The sequence below is a fragment of the Castor canadensis genome, chromosome 2 (assembly GCF_047511655.1).
Source record: "Castor canadensis chromosome 2, mCasCan1.hap1v2, whole genome shotgun sequence".
In the NCBI taxonomy this organism is placed as follows: Eukaryota; Metazoa; Chordata; class Mammalia; order Rodentia; family Castoridae; genus Castor; species Castor canadensis.
The window spans coordinates 72,130,304-72,154,788 of record NC_133387.1 but is presented as its reverse complement, the minus strand read 5'-3'; the positions used below and the strand labels follow the sequence as shown (position 1 = coordinate 72,154,788).

The following is a 24,485-nucleotide window of genomic DNA, read 5'->3' as shown; positions in this document are numbered from 1 at the left end:
TACATACCATTACATCTTCCCTTTTTATGTATATATTCACTTATTCAGGCAAACATTTATTGAGCATCTCATTTGTTTCAAATATTGTGCTAGTGCCTATCATACAATTATGAATAAGATTGTTCCAATTTTAAGCATCTTGTAGTCAGAGACAGAGGGAGTAAGAAAATTTATTAACATTATAATACAGTTTGCTAACTATAAGCACAGATTGTTTTTGGAGAATAGAGATGGATCACCTGGCCAAATTGGAGAAGAATGTTTCCTTGAGTATTACATCTGAATTAACCTCTGAAGATGTATACATGGGGCCTGTTTCTGAGACTATGGCCAGTTGAATACTTGGAAATAGTTTGGCATTGTTCGGTATGAAAAGTAGGTTTGGTAAGAGATTGAACATGTAAATAGAACCAGGCTATGAAGGATTTTATAAGCTATGTTAAGGATTTTGGATTTGACCTAAGAATGGTAGGGAGCCCCAACAGGTCTTAAATTTTAGAGTATGGATTTATGGATCATAGGACTAGAGTAGGTGAAACTATTTGTGAGGCTGATGAAGTAACCTAAGAAATGATGTTGACTTAAGCAAATACTCAGGCAGTTAGTGAAGAGAAATGAATAAATTCTAGAGTTAGCAGGACTTTGGACTGACTGAAAATGTAAAGAGTCACAGATGACTCCCAAGCTTCTGACGTGGGCGAGATGGTTTATGGATGGTGGTGTCTTGACTGAAGTGAATGGAGCAACACAAAAAAGTGCAGTTTGGGAGTTTGAAGTCATTCATACTCATTTTATAGAATTAGCAGCCTGACCAGAAGTTCTCTATGGTACACAGTGTACAGACAAGGTGTGATCTGGTTTTGTAGCCTCACATGAAATATGAGTGGTGATCCATACTTTGTCTTCTCTTTCTGAATAGATGTCTTCCCAGGATGGAGGTTGATGTGAGGATAAGGATATCGTTTTTTTAAAGGGATCTTATTGCATATAAATATAGTAATGAACAGTTAACAATGGAAAAAATATTTCCAATTAATAGTACTAAAGAAATAAAACAAAAAATACAAATAATTTTCAGATAAAGTTATTATTCCCCCTTTTATGTGGATCTGAACTCCTAATCATTAGTTATCCTCTAGGAGACCATGGGCATGCATGGAAGTATACCCCAAAGGTATATTTTCAGCCAATGTCTGGCCTTTTTAAAATATGTTTCCTTTTTTATACTATATGCTATCTTAACAATTTAGGAAAATAGGTTTTAAATTGCCAACATTGGAAATGAAACCATCCCTTTCCTAAAACAGCAATTATTTCTATAAGAATATATTCTTTCCTATTGAAGCAAATTATGGAATTTTTTGAGGGCTGGTCTTTAGTACAATCAAATGTATAAAATTGACATGATAAGAATTTTGTTACTTCACTAACTACCATTCTCATCTGACTCAGCTTATTCTACCTCCTACCCCAATCTGGACCATTTCACTTAAAAGAGTTCTGCTTGGATCTTGTATACTGTGAATTTTTTAATGCTTTGGAAATACCATTGTATCACATTGGAGCATATTGTAGAAGTCTATAATATGTAGGTAGCACATTGGTGTAGAAGGATATTTTACTTCCACATAGATGGCTTTTAGTGTTATGAGACTTTGACTATGGTTTTTAAGCTATAAAACATCAGGGTCATGATATGATATTGTTGACCAAAACCTCTGGTTGCTGGAAGGGTGAAAAAAAAAAAAGAATGCCCTCAGCACTTTGTTAAGTGTGACATGATTATAAATGATTCCCCACAAAGTCATAAAAGGGTAAGCATGCCTTCATTCTTCCTTCCCACAGACATTTTGGTAGCATTTACTTAGTCTATTAAAGTTTAAAATGGTCTTCTATTAAGCCATATGGTTATTTTGTGATTATTATGGTAGTATAAAAGAGATTTTTTTTCTTTGGATATTATGATGTATGGACAAAATTTAAGGTAATTCCAACAAAGATACAGTTGATGTAAATGACTAACTTTGGATAACTAGTAGGCTAATCTTAAAATCATTCTGTGAAGTCTGGCTAATGCTGAATCATGGGGAAGAGTAGACAATGTATTTGCTCATTAATTGATTTGAAAGAACTGTCATTTACAAACTTCAAATATAAGTAATAGCCACTTAAATAGTTCTAATTTAGTAACTAAAATATTTTTAAGCAATCTGTTAGATAAGATAAATCTTTCATAATTATGTTTCAGTGATTTAGTGTTGAAGTGACTTTAAGGATTCACCTTAAAACAGTGTTATCTTCTAGGATATCTTTTGATTTATACATATGTCATGCACTTGCTGACTAGAAAACCCATTTCTGGTTTGACCTGAGCCATTCCAGTGTTTTGCAATTGAACAGCTGTGTTTAAGCCTGTGATAAGTTCCATTCATTTGAGGATCTCTAATGATTAGAATGACTTCTATGGCATGTGGTGTGGGTTCTTAGATCTTCCTGTTTCTTCCAGTTCTCCCTATTTCTCTTTCCTTCAGACAATTGTATGTACATGCAATCTATTGACACTGGAATTGACCACCAAACCATAGATTTACCTTGAATTGAGTACAGGCTCAAACCCTGTGCTAGTTTTTGTGAGGAAATTGAGTTCCCTCCCAGCATCCATATCTGTATTAAACACACATCCTGGGGAAAGCATGCTATCTGCCTACTGAGCGGAATTAATCAACCTTTCAATTGCACTGATATTTGGGTCCTTTGAAGGCTTGTTTCTTGGCAGCTGTTGCTCTGTCACCAGCAGCCTTTTAACTGTCTCCTCTGGGACATGACCTGAAGAAATGATGATGAATTGGTGATTTTTGTAACTCTTCAGATTTTCACATTTAAATAGACTCATATATTCTTTGCTAAGAATATTTGTCTTTAACTTTTAGAGCTTTAAATATTTTATTGCTAGTTTATTTTTGTCTCTAGTTTACTACTGTTGTATCTTCAAATACTGAATGTCTTAGGAACTCTGAGTAATAAGCCTCAATTTCTGGTGAGTCATGTAGTATTTCTTTGTCTGTACAATACTGAATCTTAAAATACACATCTTATACTCATCTAAATCACATTAAGCTTGGCTAAGTATTTTTTAATGTTAGGTTTGAAAAACTATGCATTGATACATAGAGAACTGGTTTATCTCTGATTCACAATGGCTTTAGATATTGTTGACTTCATACTGAACATATCTCTTGGATGCAATGAGTAAGGTTGGAGTGTGTGCAGAATTTAGAGTTGGAGGCCTCAAGGGAGTCTTGTTCTTCACGTCTGCTCTTTAAGCCACTTTTTTTTGTGGTACTGGAATTTGAACTCAGGGCCTGCACTTTGAGCCACTCCACCAGCCCTTTCTTGTGGTGTGTTTTTTTGAGATAGGGTCTCGCAAACTATTTGCCCATGCTGGCTTCGAACCATGATCCTCCTGATCTCTGCTTCTTGAGTAGCTAGGATTACAAGTGTGAAGTTTTTATGTTTCTAAAAAGGAGCCAACAATATCTCTCTTACTATATTGTGAGAATTAAAAGAGATAATACATGTAAAATCCTTTACAAATGGTCCTTTATAATTGCTCATAAATATAAAAATAAAATTTCTTATTTGAGTACATGAGAGTATACATATTGAATATCAGATGTACTCATTTTCCCTTTCTTTCCTTAACTTTTAAAAACCGAGTTTATTGTTTTCACTCTTTATAAAGGAATGTATGAGTTAAATTGAAGTGTGTGGTCTTGAGTTTTTAAATTGTAGCCCTCTTCAAAAAGGAGTCCTGAACAATAAGAAGTTGGTTTAACTTATTCAAGACTAAAGAATTTCTTCTCCCTAACTGTATATTTGTCCTTAAATCATACATTTAGCTCATAACAAAGAATTTTACTTTATTGGCTCTTGACATAATGAAGTACATTCTGGTTTTTAGACCCTTTCTCCTAATTACTTTTTTGTGTTTATCTTCTCTTTGTTATTAAATTTCCCACTTTGGGTAGCTGGTTGGTGCTTTCAATGCATCTTAACACTTTTCTCTGTTTGTATTTCTTATGTTTTTGCTTATATCATCCACCTACTTGCAATTCTGTTCCCCTATTGAGATTCTTCCCTATTGCTAAAGCATCGTTTAAACCTTATCTCTACTATGAAGTCTTTTAGAGCCCTTTAGCCAGACTGATTATTCTATTTTTACATTCCTATGTAGTCATTTCTATAATACCTTTTTATTACTTGAGAAGTGAATTAGTCTCTTTTCTAGAAGGTTCTGGAACTCACAAGTTGCTGGAGGAGTCAAATAATGTTTAACAATGTATTGAGAGTATGGTAATACAAATATAGGAAGTTGCAAAGGGAACACCAGTGTCCTACTATTAGCCTACCATCTGTCAAGACAAGTTTTTTATTTCTTGCTCTGTAACTGCCCAAATTTTCCATAGCAATAAAAGAAGTTTAGTCCAAAATTATTGATTGTAGCTGAAGAGGATTTCTTTCCTGGTTGGCTATGTAAAATGAACTGTGATAGCATCCCAAATGATCACCTTTTATTATGATATATTGAAAGAGTCAATGCTATTTTTGGGAAGGACCATCTTAAAAGCAATGAACTTTTCCATAGGTAGAATTTACCCTATACTTTTAAAATATTTTCTCCTCAGTTTATTTTAAGTAGCTACTAATTCTTATAAGTAATATGTGTCAATTTGAAATATTATATGACAGAATTTAAATGATAAAGAGAATATTAATAAGAGAGTAGATTTTCTACAAAATAATCATGACAAAACAGGCAAATATAAAATAGAATATATTTTGGAGCATAATTCAAATTACTTTTCTTATCTGTTTTTTCCAATTATGTTCCATAGTTCTCCATATATTGCTTAGGAAAATCTATAAAATAATTTTATTTCTTTAATCTTTCTAGATACATATGGTTATTAAAAATGGACATTGAAAATGTATTAACAGTTCCCAAATGGGGTTAACTGACAGATTGCTTAGAAGGTGGGAAACATATAGGTAAGGCAGGAGAACCAGACTTTTCACATGAATATAAAACAAGTGGCGATTAGTTCATTTCATTGCACCCTTAGTTCTATTAGCCTGCATTTTCTAACTGAACTTCTATTTCTCCATCTTATCCACTCTAATCTTTTCTTTGCCATTTATCTTTCTAAAATGAAAATGTGATATTACAGTGCTACCATATAAAACACCATCCAGTCTTGTATAGGAGCAATATAGAATCATACTTTGTGCACCTTTTACCTGTTCAGTGTTTTCTCCAATAAATTTCTGATTATTTCCCCCTTGTTGTAATATTTCAACTGAATAAAACTCTGCCAGATTCCAGGATATCCCATGCTTTGTCATGTCTGTATGCCTCAGCACATGCTGTTTTTCTGACCTAGAATACTGTTTTCTTCCTAATTCTGGCCAAACTCTCAAAGAGTCCCTTCTCTCATGAAGCCATTCTTCTTTCTGTCTGTTGTGATTGTCTCTCCTCTATGCCTGGTACACTTAGCCTAATTATTATTGCAATTTATTTTTTCCTATGAGTTTATTTCCAAACTAGAGTAAAAACTCCTGTAGTTGATTTTGCATATATAACCCAAGCACAATAAGAGACACATAGATATAGATAGACTGCCTTTGTAGGATATTAAGAAATTTAAGAATAGACTAAAAATGGTATTTTTGAGTGCTTCTGTGATATTTGGTTGCCTTTACGGCTCTTACTACACAATGAATGAAGTATGAATTTAACTTTTTTCATCAATGATTAAGTCTACAATTACCCTACTTTACTTTAAGTGTTCAATTTTGTGTCTGTTAGTGCTGTTATCTCTCAGCTAACTACCTGCCCTTCTGTACTCTCCCATTGACCTACAAAACTTGTGAGCCACATAGGCCAGAGTCCAATGCTAGCAAGTTTTCCATAGCAATGTCCAAAGTAAGGAAAGGGTGAAAGGTTGGAAGGTGGGAAGAAAGAAGAAACTATTTATTTCCTTTTATTGGATGGTGTGCTTCAGCCTGTAGGAGTAGAGGCTGACTGAAGGTGACTGTAGGTGATTGCATTCTAGCAGCATTGATGGTGGTAGCTTCATGAGCATCAGAAGCTGTGTTTCATATGTTTGGTGGTGTTGGCTCAGTTGACTTATAATTGGAGTAGTTCTGGTGGCAGCTGTGGAAATGTTTCCAGAGCTCCAGCAGTGATTGCAGACTTATGAGCCCCAGTCTAGAATGGCAGCAGCCTGTCTTTGGTTTACTACCCTGTTTTTTGTGTGGGTGTTTGGGGGCGGTGGGGCACTCTGTGTATGTCCCCTTCTAACTCTTCAACATCTGTGTAATCAGTTTCTTACATTGAATTCCCTGTGTTGGAAATATGTGTAGTCATTTCTGCTTTCCTGAGTGGAAATGGAACAGTTCTGTAGAAACAGAACTTCAAAAATGAAAATTTGGGACTGGTTATCTGACCTAGCTGAATTGAATATGGTAGATCTTACTGCCAGTAGAAAATTGCCATGGCATGCAGGGGCAGCTTAAGTTAACTAAGTTACTTACTAGAAATTAAGAGATTACTAAAGTTAAAGATTTGGGCAATCAAATGGATATTGTAATTAATTAAAATGGTAGGAATAATGACTTAAGATTCTGGGTTGTGTTGGCTGATTTTTACTCCACTAGGGAGTTTACAGAAGAGATACGAGGTCAGAGCTTTAAACTCTCAGTTCATGAAAACAGAGAGCTTCATGATGATCCTATGCCCCTCCCCCAAGATTGTTTTACCTTTTATTGCTGTGGTATTGGTGTGGCTGAAAACAGGAACCAAAACTCAGTCCTAAGAGTTAGAGTCTTTGCTACAAGTTGAATTCACAGCCTCTTTGGTTTTCTTATATATGAAAGATAAGAGTTGAATGGAAGACAGGATTATGAGAACTGGAATGAATATATTTAGGTGATCTTAGATCATTATTTGAGACCTTAAGACCCTAATTTTGTTGATACCTATTTGCTGTTTCTCCAGTGCTTTATTGTAGAGCCAGTCCCTTCTTTCATTGAGGAGATTAATTTCTACTCTCATAAGGACACTGGTATAGACCACAGTGTCTTACATCCTTAAAGGAAAACATGTAAAAGCTTGGGGAGATAGGAATATTGTGACAGCTGTATCATGTATAATCCCAAAATACCTCCCCTTACCAAGTCATTGAGAAATGACTTGGTGAAGGGTACAACAATGTTTTCTTAGAAATAATGTTGCTGTATATTAATTGTATAAAGGGGTTTCATTGTGACATTTCCATATATGCATATAATGTACTTATGTTTTATGTAGACTCTATATATTTTCACCCCTGTATTACTCTTTCTTATCTGCCCACTTTTTAAAAACAATTTTAATGGTTTAATTTTTCTGTTTCATGCATTCATATAATGTACTTTGAGCATATTTACTTTACCATCACTCTCACCCTTCACTCTTCTCCCTTCATTGGCTCCCCCTGCCAATTTCTCCCTCTTTTACATTTATGTCATATTTTTTGGTAAGTCTAGATTCTGCATATGACAAAAAACATGCAATATTTGTCTTTCAGAGTCTGGCTTATTTCACCTAACATGATGATTTCCAATTCCATCCATTTTCCTACAAATGACATAATTTTTTTTCTCCTTGTGGCTGAATAATACTAATTTATTATTATTACACACTCCACATTTTCTTTTTCCATTAATTTATTGATCAATACCTAGGCTGATTCCATACCTTGACTATTTTTGATAATGTGGCAATAGACATGGTATGCAGGTATCTATATTACATGCTGAATTACTTTCCTGAAGATATATGACCAGGAGTAGTATAGCAGGATGATATGGTAATTCTATTTTTAATTTTTTTTCATGCAGTACTGGGGCTTGCACTCAGGGCCTACACCGTTAGTCACTCCACAAACTGTTTCTCAAGATGGGGTCCCACAAAATATTTGCCCGTGCTGGCTTTGAACTGTGATCTTCCTGATCTCTGCTTCCTCAGTTGCTAGGATTAAAGATGTGAGCCACCAGTGCCTGGCTCTATTTTTAGTTTTTTGAGGAACTTCCATACTCATTTGCATAGTGGCTAACAATGTCTTTAAAAAATTCTGGATGGCTTATTCTGATTACTTTGGATGTGGTGTTAGGTGTCACTGTTGAAATGGGCACTTTCATTTTAATGGAATCTGAAGTAGCAGAGGCTGATGTTCCAGGGTAACTGCTGGAGGCCGAGTAGGTAGATATTAGGATGAGCAGAAGAGCCAGTGTGATGATCAGAATACTGTGACACCAGTGTTGTAATCATTGGTGGTGGCTACCTAGGATAAAGGAACACTTTGGATCTTATGAGGAGAAACTTGACTTCCTTCATCATAACAGAGCATTGTGACCTCTCAATTTTCTAGACCTTGGTCTGTTAATTGATATTCAGCCTTTCAAGGACCCAAAACACTGCTATTATTTTTGTCAGAAGGGGACCTTATGTTGATCAATGATGGATTCCTTCTTTCCTTTCTCCTTTCCCTCCCCTCCTTCTTTCTTTCCCTCTATCCCTCCCTTTTTCTATTCCTCTTATTCTCTCTCTCTCCCTTCTTTTGTCTCTTCTCTCTTTTTAGCTTGAATTGGTTTATGTAGTTCCTGGGAGTATGTACATCCACCTTGTAGTTGTTGTCCCAGTTCTTGAATGCTTATTTTGACTAGACATCTTCTGTAGTTTGCAGAACTTCTATGTAGGTTTTCTGAGCCATGGAATGAAGGATATTATGGTGTCAGGGACCAAGTGGAACGTCCTGAGCCTACTCTCCCACTTAGGAGAATAAACCAAAAGTAGTAACGGTGCTACTTTTATACCACAGGAATTTTAGAGATGAGTACTACCATTAAATACTTGAGAAAATCAAAAGCAGATTTTTGTCATACTAATTTCATTCACCCATTTGGCTTCTACAAAACAACAGGCCTTGGAAGTCATGGCTTTTTAAAAAAAGATTTAATTAGATTGTGATTCCAGTTTCAGATCATCTTCAAGATGTGATATTTTACTAGAGCACAGCCATTCTGGTTTCTGCTTCTAGGTATACAGCTACTGATCTTGCAAATCCTTTTTCTCTCTTTATCAATTAGCTAGGTTTATAGGAAGCTGATTATATTCACCTGACTGAAAAAGCACTATGCTGTCAGGGCTATGTAAAATCTGCTCCCTATCATAACCTAGTGCATACTAGAATTAAAATAGATAAATATGAAAAATTCATGATTTTTTTCCATAAGTAGTGTAAAAGTTAAGCCAAAGAAAGTCTCAGAACTAATAAAAGGTTGACAAGAATGGATCTAATAGTGTTTAAAGGAATGCTTATTTGATTGGCTTCATCTAGGGTATAAAAAAACATAAAAGCAAAACACCATAAAAGTTAATCTTAATCCCCAGTTTCCCTTTTTCCTCATCTTACTTGTTAGTTTGAAACATTTATATGCTGTTAGAACCTTTTTGTAGTCTAGTGAAGACCCATGAATCCAGTCTCAGAATGTTTTTAAATGCAGAAAATAAAAATGACTAGGATTATTAAGGAAATAAATTAAATTGAAATAAAGCCATGAAAATAATTTAAAATCATGAACATAGTAGCATATATAATAATGTTAGTAAGATATAGCATTGGTTCTAATAGGTACTATAATTTTGGAGCTAGTGATGAATATAGCAATATTTCATAATATCTATGATTTCTTTTGGTCACAGATAGTAATACTACTGTAATTTGTTTTTTGCATTCTTAATGGGAGAAATTTAAAATTGTAGTTAAATGTTATTAAAAATAAACACATGGTCTGTTTCCCAACCAGACACACAGACCATATCCCTTAGATTCTATTTATTCACCTGTCTGGTGTGGGAAAGTTTCATAAATTTCACTTATAGATCCTCTACTGAACCTATTTGCTTAACTACATATTTTACCACAATCTTTTGTTTAGTTTATGAGAAGATAAAACCTCTACCATTATGGAAAGAAGAATTGAGTGAGTCTATGTAAAGGTACATTGATGAGTGAGATATCACATAGTAAGTTAACTCTTCTAATGTACTCAGTGGTACCTTGTAGATCTTTAGGAGCAAAATCATTTTGAGCATATTTTCATCTTCCATTTTGTCAACTCTTTGAATCTTTTTTACTTGGAATGCTCAACTAAGGCCACATAACATTTAAAAGTTTTGTTTATTTACAAAAGATTGACTTTCTGCAACAATCTTCACTAATTTCCTGGTGTAAATTTCTTACTAGAGTATTTACAAATGTATTATTTGTTGCACATTTGTCAGAACACTTAAATAAAACAGCAAATAATGAAAACAATTGTATTTTGCCTATTATAGCTATGGATAATATGTGCACTTTTCCCTCTTTCTTTATAATCTCAACCCAAAATTATGACAATTTCATAAGCATTTGAAAAATAATCATGTTTAATGGATTATTTTCAGGTAGGGCTCTGTGCTTTAATCTACAAATCATTTGTTAATTTAATGATGCACAAGTTTTTATTTAAAAAAATGAAGCAAAACAAGCTCAGCTGAAAAATGATTCTTGTTTTAACCAGTATCTCACACAGCTGTTTAAATACCATATTGTACTTGTTTTTTTCCTTTTTTTATTTAGGATGGCACATGGCACTTGTGTAATCTTTGCTTATTTTAAGCTGGTATAAAAGAATGGTTTTTAGCAAATGGGAGACAATTTGCAAAACTGAAGGATGTTCTTATGAATCCAGGCCAAGTTGAATTATTATTGGATACATCTTTTTCTCCGGAGAATTTTTTCATTTTAATGTTATGTTTCTAAGTTTGTGTCACAGGTTCTTTTCTTTCCTTTTTCTTTTCATTTATCTCATGTAATTTTCTTTCTTTTGTATGATGCTACCATTAAAGTAAGATTGGCCAGGAAAAGTCAGATGTTTTAAAATTGTAGTAGTTCACTCTCCGTATTATCAAGTTTATAATACTTTTCTGCTGAAATTTTTGTAATTTTGGTTTTCCTTATACAGATACAGATGATACCTCAAAGCATGTAAAATCAAGGTGAAAATTTTAAATAATTTTTGTTAACTTCTTTTTTTTTTGGTTGTTATTTTTCTCTGGTCCCATCCCCATTACCTACTTTTGACTCCCAGACTTATAACACCAATAAGACTCTGTTTCCATTTCTTATGAATTTTCTGTCAAATAAAACTTTACCTTTAGACTTTTGTCATTTATTTGCCTTATACATTTATTTAGCTTTCATATGTTCATGAAATGAAATGTTTTAGATAATAACATTTTAGCTATAATACGTCTGTGAAGCAGAACACTTCCATGTCTAGATATTACATTTACTTTTTAGTGTGGGACTCTTTCTTTTCTATTGACTGATTTAATAAAATCATCTTATAGACCACAAATGCAATAGCAATTGGAATGATAAGGTATGGAGTTTCAGGAATACAGTTATAATTTTAGAGACTGAGTTGAAGTACTCCAGTATAATTATTTGACTTATTTGATTGTGTGTATCTCTATTTCCTCAAATTTGCAGTGTTGCTTCAAATGTGCAATTACTATTGTATGCATTTATTGTTTCTCTTAATTCAGGCCTGATTTGGTTGATATGTACCATTTATTATTTGATAGAATGGTTATATTTTTGTTTCATTACTAGATTTAAACCTAACATGAAGCAGTGTTTTATTAGTGAGTAAATGTACTGATATGGGTATTTCTAAATGAAGTTAGAAATACAATGGCAACATATAAGAAATAATTCTGTCACAGGAGGACAGATGGGAGCTCCCAGAGCTTCCCAGTTTCCACACAAAATCACGGGTCCTTGAAATTCACAAATATTGAAAAGCATTTCAAGGTGTTTCATAACAAGGAGACTCACAAGGTGGAAGTCTTAGCAAGGATTTATTTTAGCATAATAGGGTAAAGTATAGACAAGGGTAGTGTTAGAAATGAAAGGCATGGAAGAGGCAGAGAAACAGCTCAAATGCCAGCACAGGGTTTATTATTCAGGAAGAAGCCCTGTGGAGTGAGTCCCCAGCAAGACAGCTGGAGCCCAAAGCCACTTACAGACTTGAAGTAGATATAGGGGAGTGGTCTGGAAGGGAAACCCCATTGGTTGGAAAATTCTTCTGAAGTGGAGTGGTAACTAGGTAGATAAGTTGCTCAGGGAAGCCAGAGGGGATAAGTGGAATTAGGTAAGTTGCTCAGCCCTGGACCACCTGGTGAGGTGGTAGCTTGTCATTTCCTTGAGGCTAGATTTGGTCCTTCCAGTGGGTGGTGGGGTGTCAGTAAGCTGCCTGCAAGGGTGTGTGTGGGGGGTCCAATCCTAAGGTGGCTTCTTTTCACAGTAATGGGGGAAGGTGTAGAAAAAGAGAAACATTTCCTGTGCTCCATGAAGGAAATTAGAGCAAAGACTTAAAATGGTGGCTCCCATCCCCTAGTCTTATATTGGAGAGCTGGGGGAATACAAGTGGTCAAAGATAATGGGCCTGGGTGGTTGAGGTGGCTCTTCAAACAGGGAGGGATCATTCTGGCTCATACAAATCACAGAGACCATAGGTGTGCTGTAGAACTTCCTTTTGTTAGACATGGTTATTCTCCACCCATCAAAGGATCCTTGCAACTTGTTAACAGCTCAAAGGAAAGCAGGAGCAGATAACTCTTCTTTGTCTCCCTGTTCCTGTAACTTAGAATCTAAAAGGAGATAGAATGGTGTTACTTGTTCTGGCTTTTCAGCCTTTACTTCCATGTTCCAGTGTCAGAGTCTGGCCCTTTATATATTTATTAAAATAATATAATTTCTCTGTCTCCTTATCTGTTTATCATGCTTCAGTTCTAAGTAAGAAAAACAGTCCTTTCAAAGATTGTGTAAATTACAAATATAGTAAAAATCATGGAATTTTGTGACTGACAAGTTATGTTTTTAATCAATAAATAATGTATTGTGATTATAGCTTATTATGGTCCATTAAGGTTTTTGTACAAAATTAAGCTATATATTGTATATAGCATACATAATTTTGGGAGATATTACTCTGGAACCTTTTATATTCTTACCTACTGTGAGTAGGTAATCATAATTTTTGATAGTAGTATTTTACAATATGGAACAAATAAACATGTGATACATGGATGACATGCGCAGGAATTTCAGGTACTCTGGGTTCTTGAGCCTGCTCTAAAAATGAAAGCACAGACAGACTGTAACAGCAGAGGTTGGAAAGACTCTATTTGTAGAGAATTTAGTTGGAGAAAAGAGAAGAGAAAGACTGCATATTGGGGACTGCATATTGTGGCCCAGGGTGGGGAGTGGGCTTTATAGCCTATTTTTGCATTGCCTGAGGGTAGAGATGCCTTTCAGATGCATACAGGCATTTCCTAGGGAGGAGAAGTGTCTCCTTGACCTCCTGCAGTCTGTCCTTCAAGTCTCCCCTCTCAGTGACCATTCTAACTGCTGTTAGGGATAGGGACAACGAAGTCTTTTCAGTAACTACTTCCTGCTGACAGGGGCCGATGAAGGGGCCTGCAGCATCAGGGCTGACCATGAGAGGGGTTGTCAAGGGGACCACAGTAGTAGGTCATTTTCATCTCCACCAGAGGCATTTGTAGTTTGATGGATTCTAGGCAAGAAGAAACAAACTTGACAAGTAAGTTTAAAATGCAAGGTCCAAACACAAGCAAGAGAATAATGGCAACTGTAGGCCACAGAAAGGGTAGGAACCAAGTCCTGGAGGGGAGCCAGGATTTTATTTGGTCCCATACCTGTGTAGAAACCTGAGTTTCAAGAGATTGGTCCTGGAGCCAGTTAGCCTGTTGGAGAATGTAATCTGCACATTCCTCTACAATGCCTGAAGTGTTTATATATGTGTAACAGGAGGTATTGGCAATGGCACATACCCGCCCCTTGTTTGGCCAAAAGAAAATCTAGGGCCAGGTGATGGTCCATGACCATACAGGCAAGGGATGACAAAGACCTTTGCATGTCTTTAATAGCAAGGCCTACCTGGTCTAAGGTGTTCTCTACCACTTTGGTTAGGTTTTTTGCAGTTACTTGATTGGCAATCACCCCATAACTGATTCCAGCAAGGGCTGCAGTTAATGCAGTTATCCCTAAAACTATTATAGTATTCTCCCTTTTATTTCTGTGGGTAGGTGTTCCTATTGTAGTTAGTATTTCTCTTTTCTTTCAAATGGCTGCATGAGCATGCAAGATCAGGAAGGCATACTTAGAATCTGTATAGATGTTGACTCTCTGTTCTTTTGATAGTCTTAGGGCTTCTGTTAGGGCCACTAATTCTGCCAGTTGATCACTTGTATTAGGAAGAAGAGGACCTGATTTGAGGATGCCACATTCTGTCACAACTGCAACTCCTGCATGTCTGACACCATTCTTGACAAAGGAACTGCCGTCAGTGTATAATTCTAGATCTGGGTTTTTTAAGGGCTGATCAGTTAAGTCAGGTCGGGCAGCATAATTTTCCATAAGTACCTCCTCACAGGAGTGTTCAGGATTTCCCTCTGCCTCTGGTAGAAGGGATGCAGGATTTAGGCTCTGACAGGTCCTTAATGTTATTTCTGTCCCTCCCAGAAGTTAGGCCTGGTATTTAAGTAGATGGCTGTCAGATAGCTAAAGTTCTCCTTTTGAGTTTAAAATTCCACCTAGGTCGTGTGGGGTATAAACCATTAGGGGGAAGTTTAGGATAAGTTTCTGTGCTTCAAGTACTAGAAGGCTTACTGTGGCCATTGCTCTGAGGCATCCTGGCCATCCCTTGGCTACCTGATCTAACTCTTTGCTTAAGTAACCTACTGGCTAGGGAGTGATACCCCAGAGTTGAGTCACCACTCCTAAGGCCAGTCCTCCCTTTTCATAGACATATAATTGAAACTTGTCTTGTACTGGGAGAACCAGGGTGGGAGCTGTTATAAGAGCCTTCTTTGACCTGTGGAATGCATTTTCTGACTTGTCATCCCACTCAATAAAGGGTTGGGTATCCTTCTGTGCTTCCTTAAGGATTTGATATAAGGGACTGGCTAGGTCTGCATATCCCAGGATCCAAATTCTACAGTATCCTGTGACTCTCAGAAAGGCCCTCAATTGCTTTAGAGTTTTAGGTAGAAGAAATGTCAGGATTGGATGGATTCTATCTTGTCCTAGAGACCTCATTTCTTTCTCCAGGACAAGACCTAAATATGTAACCCTAGACTGACACACTTGGACTTTTTCTTTAGAGATTTTATAATCTCTATCTGCTAAGAAGTTTAGTAAGGACTCAGTAGCTCATGAAATGACAGGCTCATTTGGTCCACAGAGCAGGAGGTCATCTACATATTGTAGCAGAGTAGCTTATGCATATTGCCACTCTGCCAAGACTTTGGTTAGAGCTAACCCAAAGAGGTGGGGGCTGTCTCTGAATCCCTGGGGGAGGACAGGCCAAGTGACCTGTCCAGACTTTCTTGTGGGGTCCTCAAAGGCAAAGATAGGTTGACTTGTAGGGTGTAAGGGAATGCAAAAGAAGGCATCTTTTAAATCCAGGACAGAGTAGTAAGTAGTACCTGGAGGTATTTGGGCTAAAAGTGTATAGTAATTTGGAACTACAGGGTGGAGAGGCACTACTGCTTTGTTGGTCAGGCTGAGATTCTGGACTACCCTCCATTCGTTAGGTCCCTTCCTGACACTGAGAAAAGGAGTATTATATGGGCTGCAGCATTCTATTAGCAGTCCCTATGTCTTTAAGTTTTTGATTATGGGAATTAGCCCCTCCTTAACTTCTGGCTTTAAAGGATATTGTTTTTGATGGGGAAACCAGGAGGAGTCCTTGAGATGAGTTAGGACTGGGACAGCTGTTCGTGCCCGTCCCACAGTGTGTCCATCCGTCCACACTGTGGGGTCTACTTGTTCCTCTATTAGGGGCAAGCAAAAGTACTCTCCTGGGGGTAAAAGTAGCTGTACCCCCAATTTGGATAGAAGGTCTCATCCTAGCAGAGGAGTAGGGGTTTCTGGGACAATTAAAAAGGAGTGACAGAAATGGAAATCTCCCCAGGAGCAGGCTAAAGGCTGAGCGAAATAACACTCTAGAGGCTGGCCTGATATGCCTCGAACAGTAATTTTCTTGGAGGAACCTGGGTCCAGGAGAGAAAGGAATAGCTGAGATGCTGGCTCCAGTATTGATAAGGAGGCTGAACTTGTGCTTTTCAATTGTGAGTAAAACCCAGGACTCCCTTGCTTTTATGGTGGTCACAGGAGCCTGTATGGGAGGCCTCGAGACTCGGTTTGGTGGGAGGCTGTGGCCAAGGTTCCCCTGAGAACTGGGGACAATGTGCCTTCCAATGTTTTCCCTGACAAATGGGGCAGGGTCCTGGAGGTAGCTTTCTCCGTGGGCACTCCCTCCTAAAGTGGCCTGCCTGTCCACATTGAAAGCATATCCTTGGGTTTGGACTTTGCCCCTTTGGGAGCCTCTTTGAGTGCTGCGATCAGAGCCTCCTGCCGCTTATCCTTTCTCTTCTCCTTTTCCAGGTTCTTCCTTTCTAAGTCCCTGTTATAGTATACAGATGTTCCTGCACAGACCAATTGGTCCAGATCTCTGCTCCCTTCAGCCACCAATTTCTGAAGCTTTTTACAGATATCTGGTGCTGACCGTGTTAGAAATTTATCTTTTAGGATGATTTACTCTTCCTGTGACTCTGGTATAATGTTGGTTTGCTTTTGTAAAGCATCCTTAAGTGTCTGTAGGAAAGCTACTGGGGTTTCTAAGAGGCCTTGCTGTACAGCCATGACTTGGAAGTAATTAAGAGGTTTTTACCTTGGCTCTCCTTAGACCCTCAAGAATGCAATGGATGAAATGGTTACTACTCCATTGTACTCATCTTTGTCATTTTCAGGGTCCCACTTAGGGTCATACCTAGGTACTGCCTAATCTCCTGTTGGAATTGGGAATCGAGGTTCCCTTTTAGGTATCCAATGCTTTTGTCTTTCTTCTTTCTCCCCCTCCTCCTCTGGTGAGGGCCCAGACCAAGCCAGGGCTGTAGGGCCACTTTTATCTAAGTGATAATTGTCTCCAGCTGTGACTGCCTGATCTAGAACCTGCTGTTTCTCCAGAGAAGTGAGGGTCTGAGAAAGCAATAGCATTACATTTTTCCAGCTTAGTTCAAAGTTTTGGCTGTCTTCTCTAAATACCTGGATGTACTGATCTGGATTTTCTGTGTAATTTCCTAAATCCTTTTTTATTTCTTTAAGTTCACTCACTCTAAAAGGAATGTGAGCCCTATCCCCTCCAGGAATTAACTGGAGGGGATAGAGTCTTGTGAGATGATGTCTAGTGTGTGAGGTAGCTAGGTAAGGGGTAGAGGGGTATCCGATGGGTTTTTTGGTTCAAGAGAGTTTTGGGGCTTTTTGCAAAGGGTTACCATGGTCTGGGTATCTAGCCTGCATTTGTTTAGCCATTCTGGGTGGTCTCTTAGGAAAAAGAACAGTTGAACGTATGGAACTTTGGTCTACTTTCCCGCCTTTTTACAGAACATATCTAATTGAGGAATGGTATTATAATTAATGCTCCCTCCTTCTGGCCATCTTTCCTCATCTCCCAGAGGATACTGTGGCCAAGCCTGGGTGCAGTAAAACTTGAGTCACTTTTGGTGAAGACTTTTGGATTGAGATCTTTCCAATGTTTTAATAAGCAGGCAAGGGGGGAATCCTTCCTGGATCCTTGAGACTTGATTCCCCATCTAAAAAAGGTAAACAAGGGAAAATTGGTCACCTTAACAGAGGTTTCTCCTTTTATCTAGGTGTCCCCAGATGAGGAGAAACTCTAGTGGGAGAGGGCGTCCCGCTCTCCCTTGCTCCTTCCACTGCTGCTTGTGGGTAAAGCCATGGAGGATTTACAGATATCCCAGTTGCACCCATCCCCCTGAGATGATCTTTGATCAATCTCTCATCTATTTTGACTTGCCTGTTTGCCCTGCGACCCAGGTAGGTCTAGTTCTCCTCTACTAGCTGAATGCTTATAATTAAAAAAAAAAAAAACACTCTATCAAAGTAACCAAGAGGGCTTGCATGGCCAGAAGGAGGACCCCTGAAGAGGCATGGATGGGGACTCCTGATGAAGTAGACCTTTGTCCCTCTATATATCCTGTGCAGCATATATACTTTTTATGAAAAGAGAGAGAGTGAGAGCATCTGGGGGCTTTTGCTCTGGTAAGGGGCAAAAATGGAAACCTGGGGTTTTTGCCTTTTAACTGTTTTATTTTTTTTTTTTCTTTCCCTGAGGGCAAGCTGTGGAACCTGTTTAACCAGTTAACCTGATGCTTGACAAAGATAGTTAAACCTAAATTGGAGACTAGCACTTTCTGGTGGCTATACGGATTTTTCCCAAACTCCCTGAAGAAAGAAGCTCACTGGTATTTAGAGCAAAAAGGGGGAGGGGGCACTCATCCTGAACTGTCTCGGAAAAGGGGAAGGAGAGGCTGAGGGTTGGGGGAAAAGAGAGTTTCCAGGGTCAACGCATGAGGGATTGTTGATCATCCCTAACTGTCCAGATCAATCCTGCCCAAAGGCAGTACTGGAGCACTGGAAGCAAGAGGTGACTTCCACTCTTGGACCATGGAAACCATGAAGGAAGCATCAGAGATCTGATTGTCTGTTTGCTGTGGACATGACTGGAGGGGTCCGAGAATTAGCTGCCTTTGGAGCCTTAGGGCGTGTCAGAAAGTTACATATCCACCCTTTGGGTGACACCGAGGAGTGCCCCAACCAGAACACCTTTTGTGGCTTGAAGACAAACTTTCCTTTCCACCGGCTGTTTTGGACCTCCCCTTAAGCTGGTCAGATCTTGAAAGAGAGGGTTAGCGTTTAAGGAGAGGAAAAAAGAAAAAGCCTCAGTGCACTGAAGTTGGGTTCTGCCCACATAGCATTGGCAGTGTGGTATAATCCTCCACCTGGTGTCCGAGTTTCCTCAGATTGCCTGTCGTACAGCTGCAGTGTGCTTGGAACTTTTCCTCAGTTTCCCAAGGACCCTCCTTAACAAGACAGAGAGAGAGAGAGAGAAAAGGTCGACCTGAGAGTTCCACTGTAGCTAGGCCATGGTGGGGGGTCTGTCCTGGAAAATAGACTCCACCGGAGTGCCGGAAGCTCATGGTCACATTCCTAGGCAGCCTTTCCCAGTTTGGCACAACCTATACCAACCTCAGGTGATAGCTGGTCCCTTTGTGCATCACCAAATATTATGCACGGATGACAGGTGCAGGAATTTCAGATGCTCAGGGTTCTTGAACCTGCTCTGAGAATGAAAGCACAGACAGACTCTAATGGCAGAGGTTGGAAAGATTTTATTTGTAGAGAATTTAATTGGAGAAAAGAGAAGAGAAAGACTGCATATTGGGGAATGCAGGGGGACCCAAAAACTGGTAATCCCGTGGGCCAGGGTGGGGAGTGGGCTTTATAGCCTATTTTTGCATTGCCTGAGGGTAGAGATGCCTTTCAGATATAAACAGGAGTTTCCTAGGGAGGAGAAATGTCTCCTTGACCTCCTGTGGTCTGTCCTTCACATGTTTGTGTGAAGTTTAGGACTAAAATCTCTAAATGAGCCTACAAGGAATGGAACCCAAAAATTCAGACTCAGTGACTTGATACTAATGGTAAATGCTATTGCAATAGGAATAACAAAATAAGAGGTATCAATTAAGGAACACTTTTTAGTTTCTTACTTCAAGTACTATTTCAAAGCAAATGTTTAAAAAATTAAAATTCTGACCAGGCATGATAGTACACACCTGTAATCCCAGCTACATGGGAAGCAGGGATCAGTAGGATCATGGTTTGAAACCAGCCTGTGCAAAAAAGTTAGTAAGACCCCCATCTCAGACTACAAGCTGGGCATGGTGGCACAGACATTTGTAATCTTAGCTATGTGGTGGGCATAGGTAGAAGGATTGTAGTCAGTGCTGGCCTCTGGTAAAAACTCAAGACCTTGTCCAAAAAATGACTTAAGTCAAACAAGTGCCAGGGGCATGGCTCAAGTGGTAGAGTGCCTTCCTAGCAAGTATGAGGCTCTGAGTTCAAAACCCTAGAACTGCCAAAAAAGAAGCAACAACAAAAAAAGATATCCTTAAGTTGTGAAATTAATCAATAAAATAGTTTATGAATTAAAAAATAAAGTACTAACTTTGTAACAAAAGTTAATATAATTAGTACATGTTTATTTCTTTTCCCTTTGTGTTTTCCATCTTTTTCATATGTAAAGTGGACTGAAATGTTAAACTAAGAATTAAAAATGTATTTAGAAAATATTTCTTATAGTTCACAAGTTCTTTAAACACAGATGTTAAAAATAAGATCACTGAAGACTACCAGGGTCACATTTGATGACACAGATACAGAGAATTGTCTTGGCAAGGCAAAATTTACTTCTGCAGAAGGGTGCACAAGTATGTGCACACATGCACAAAAGAGTAGGAAGTCTGTCCCTCCTTATATTCCTGACATGACTAACCCTGGCTCTTGACCTGGATTGGTCCTGATCAAAAGTTCATAATCTTCTCGATTGGCTGAAATTCTGTATTAACTTGGGGAAGGGGTTAAGGTACACAGCATGGCAGGCAGTTTTTGTGGGCAAAGGGGCTTAGCAAGATTCTGGAAGAAGAATCTGGAACTATAGATATTGCAGGTAATTAAATTGGTGACACACACTTTGATAGAAAAGACTGCTTTCTCACAATTTCCCCCTCTTTAATTTATATTCTTTTCTTCAAACTCATTTAACATTAACTGACTTTCTGTTTCAGCTGTGCTTAACAACAGCTGGTGTCACACAGGCTTTTGTTTAGTTAGAGCAGTTGCTATGAGCCAAAAAACCAATCCTTATACACAGGGAATAATAAAGCAACCAGTTAAGGTCATGGCCCCAAATACATCATGAGGGATGTTCAAGTTGAGGCCATCACTCCTTTACATTTTCCAAACCATTATTCTAGCCAGTTAATAAGGGGGTCATTTATCCCTGAGTTCTTAGCCAGTTGTTGAAGGGCTGTTAGGCCTTGGAGAGCCTTGGTTATGGTTCCATCAGAGCTGTGTTGTCGGGGATGAATGTGCAACATTTGTCCCCAGTCAGTACACATACCAGCACCCCCTTCTATCAGAATCATGTTTAGAGCCATATGGTTTTGTCATGCCATGTTACTGGTAGGGCCTAGTTGTTTTGCAGTTCCCTTTCCTATATCCCTATTATAATTGAAAAATCTCTGTTGGTTATAATAGATATTGTTAATCCAATCCACATTCTTATTACTAGTGGACCACCAGCATAATGCTGATTCAAATCTTGCTGCTATTTGATTTTTTTGTTTTGAATTTATCAGAGACTCCCCGTGGGACCCCAGTGGCATCTATGTAGACATGGTTAGGGAAGATTTGGGTTTTTGGAATGCCAGGGTGAAAAGGATAGCCAGTTGGACTAAAGCACAAGTCCCACTCCATTTGAACAGAAGAGTCTCAAGTAAAGGTACACAGTAATACTGTCAGTTGTTTGCTTGGGCAACAGTCAGAGTGGACTGACTGCTTAACTTTGCAAAGGATCAGCCTTCACTGCACCTGGATCTGTTTCCCAGGAGCTTTAATTCCTCCTCCCACCCTGAGAGGCATGAAGTGTAAAGTTTTAGGGTGGGGGTCTAATCAACTTGGGTGGCTTTTGCCCCCCAGAATCTTTGACCATGGGAAACAGTAGTGACAAAGTTGTACAAGACTCATTGCCCCAGGCTGTCATTTTTGTTGGGAAGAATATTATTATATATTTTATTTTAGCAGAGTCTGCCTCAAGTTGGAAGGTTCTATGGTCATGATATGTGGGTCATCTATGACCAACAAAAGGGGGTTACATTGGTAGAGTTGGCAATTGGGGAGAAAGAGCTCTACTAATTTGGATCTTTCTTTGTAATTGTTTCCACTTTTTCTTCCCATTGTCTGATAAGGTCCAACCCTTATACTGTGCATCCCACCCCACATCTGACCAGCCCCACATGGCCCATCTAAGTTTTTATGAAAATCACCATGATAGTCCTCGCTGGGGCCTGGGTATGAGCACATATATATCATCTTAGCCTGGAGTTGACCTTGTCCCTGGGGCTCACCACAGAGGAGTACAAGGCATGCATCAAACTTAACAGTCAAAGGAAAACAAGTTTCGGTGACATCAATGGTAAATACAAAGTTTCCCAAGTGAAAATGGGAAAATAGTTCCAATATAGTCTTTTTAAAGTTACTTTGGTGTTGCCAGGCGCTGAAGACACAGTCTATTGTTTTTCCTTAGGAACTGATTTTATTCAGGTGTAGTGGATCCATCCCTTCTCAGCGGTACATGCTGCAGTTTCAGTAGTGAGTAACACCTCCCAGATGGCTTGAGTTTCTCTCTACTCCAAGTATGGATCAGGATGTATCACCCAGTGTGGATGCACTGGAAATTCGAGCAGTAGAGTCTGTGCCAGCATTCCCTGTTGCCTAAGAGGAACTGAGCTCATAATTTCAGAGAAACTGATCCATAAGCAAAGGTTATATTCCAAAAAGTTACAGTACTAGCCTCATGATCAAATATAATAAAACTTTTACCTTTACTGTAAGCATGTTTTTAAGTATTTTCAAATACTTTTCATTACATTACAGTTGGAATAAACTTATAGGCCTTTAGGATGAAGAGGAATGCCTCCATAGCTTTTAGAGTCTTTTACCCTAAAAGAAATTACATTTGCTTTCCCATAGGAAGCAATAGGCTGCATTGCTTTTTCCTTACTAGGGCTGTTAATTTAAATTTTTACCTTTAGAGTACGATTTAGCAAAGCTTGTAGACCTCTTACAAGCTTAAGGAGACAGTGTTAGTGCCCCCAGATAGAAATAGTTTTGGTTTTTTTTGACCAAGCATTGATTACTTTAAACATTTATAACTTTAACCCTCGTAAATTTTTGTATAGCATTAAAATGAAAATTATGCATACAGCCCACACATTTTTAGCATGATAAATGTATTAAAATCACTGAAGAGACATTTATTGAGGAGTCAGTTTCCTAAAGAGGTAGCGAGGGGTTGGGGGGGGTAAGGAAGGGGGCAGGGGAAGGGGGGAGAAATGACCCAAACATTGTATGCACATATGAATATAATAAAAAAAGAGTCAAAACCCTGAGGAGTTCCACAAGCAATATTTTGACTGTAGGAAATTCCTTAGATAACTCTTAAATTACAGTCAACTTAATTACCCAAACTTTTATACATTCCATCTATCATATACTTTTAAGACTTACTCAAGGCCTTTATATGACATGGTGAACCTTTTGATGGTTTGTCCTTATCCCTCTTTATTTGGAGCAATCTTTAGGACAAACCTTTCTTTACCATATTCTGTCATCCAAAAGCACTCTTTCTCCCTTTAACTTTTTCTCAAACAAATAACTCAATACTTTTTATATTCTTTCTACTTGTTGACTTTGTAACTTGTATTTAAAAATAACTTTTATAAGAGTTTTAAATTTAAATATAATTGTCCTTTTAATTAGCCTTATTTTTACTGTATAGATCCATGAAAAAAGGCAGTTTTAAACTATTTATACAAGTAACTTAAAGACACATCCAATTATGAAAAAGTTAAATGTAAGACAGGATGAAACAGATCAAGATCACTGCCCATTAAATAATGCTTGTATTTTAGTTATACCTGGTAGAAATCAAACCTTGAAAACCTGGTTTTTGTAAAAAGTAGTAGCAGAAGAGGTGTGAGAGAGAACAGAATCAGCAATTTCTTTATATTTACTCTAAAATAAGAACCATTTTAAAGTTGTTTAAACACACACATATGCAAAAAAAATTTTAAATTCGGCTATGCTATAAATGTCAATTTACATGTGTATAGATGACCGGGAACTCCAGAACAATCATAAATGCGAGACTAATAGACACACACACAAAGACACATAAAAACAACTAGAGTGAAACTCGTAGAAAAACCTTTTAAACCATGTGTAAGTTAGAATTTTCCTTAGGGTAGCAACAAGATAAGCTCAGAGCCTTTAATTTTTATGCATATCACAATAGATCTCTTTAAATCTCCTGTTTTACTATGTACCATCCCTTCCCTGCTAAGGACCAAAATAGATTCCAAATTTTCCTGTTAGACAAACTGCAGAAACTCAGTCAGCTTATAAGTAACATAAGTGGCTCAAAATACCCAAATTGCAGTTGGATTCTTATAACGCCCAGTTCTGAGGCATCTTAATGTTAGATTTGGCCTTGTATTTTTATTCTTTTAATCCTGTCTTTTAATAATATTGCCCATTTAGTAGTACACTTAATGTAGTAAGCAACATTCATAAAATCCTGAGGGAGAATTGTCAGGACTGTATTTT

General features: G+C 37.9%; 1 protein-coding gene across 6 annotated transcripts in view; it reads left to right on the top strand.

Annotated features, from left to right (window-relative positions):
* Positions 1 to 24,485, top strand: part of Immp2l (inner mitochondrial membrane peptidase subunit 2) — a 930,480-nt gene that overhangs the window by 240,541 nt on the left and 665,454 nt on the right. The window contains exons 5-6 of one of the 6 annotated variants that reach the window (XM_074065040.1): positions 17,891 to 18,074; positions 18,372 to 23,164. The exons of the other annotated variants lie outside the window; for them this stretch is intronic. Of the exons in view, the coding sequence (XP_073921141.1) occupies positions 17,891 to 18,074; positions 18,372 to 18,407 (220 nt within the window). The 3' untranslated portion in view covers positions 18,408 to 23,164. Of the gene's footprint in view, positions 1 to 17,890; positions 18,075 to 18,371; positions 23,165 to 24,485 lie in introns of those variants that run through there. 6 annotated transcript variants of the gene reach the window in all.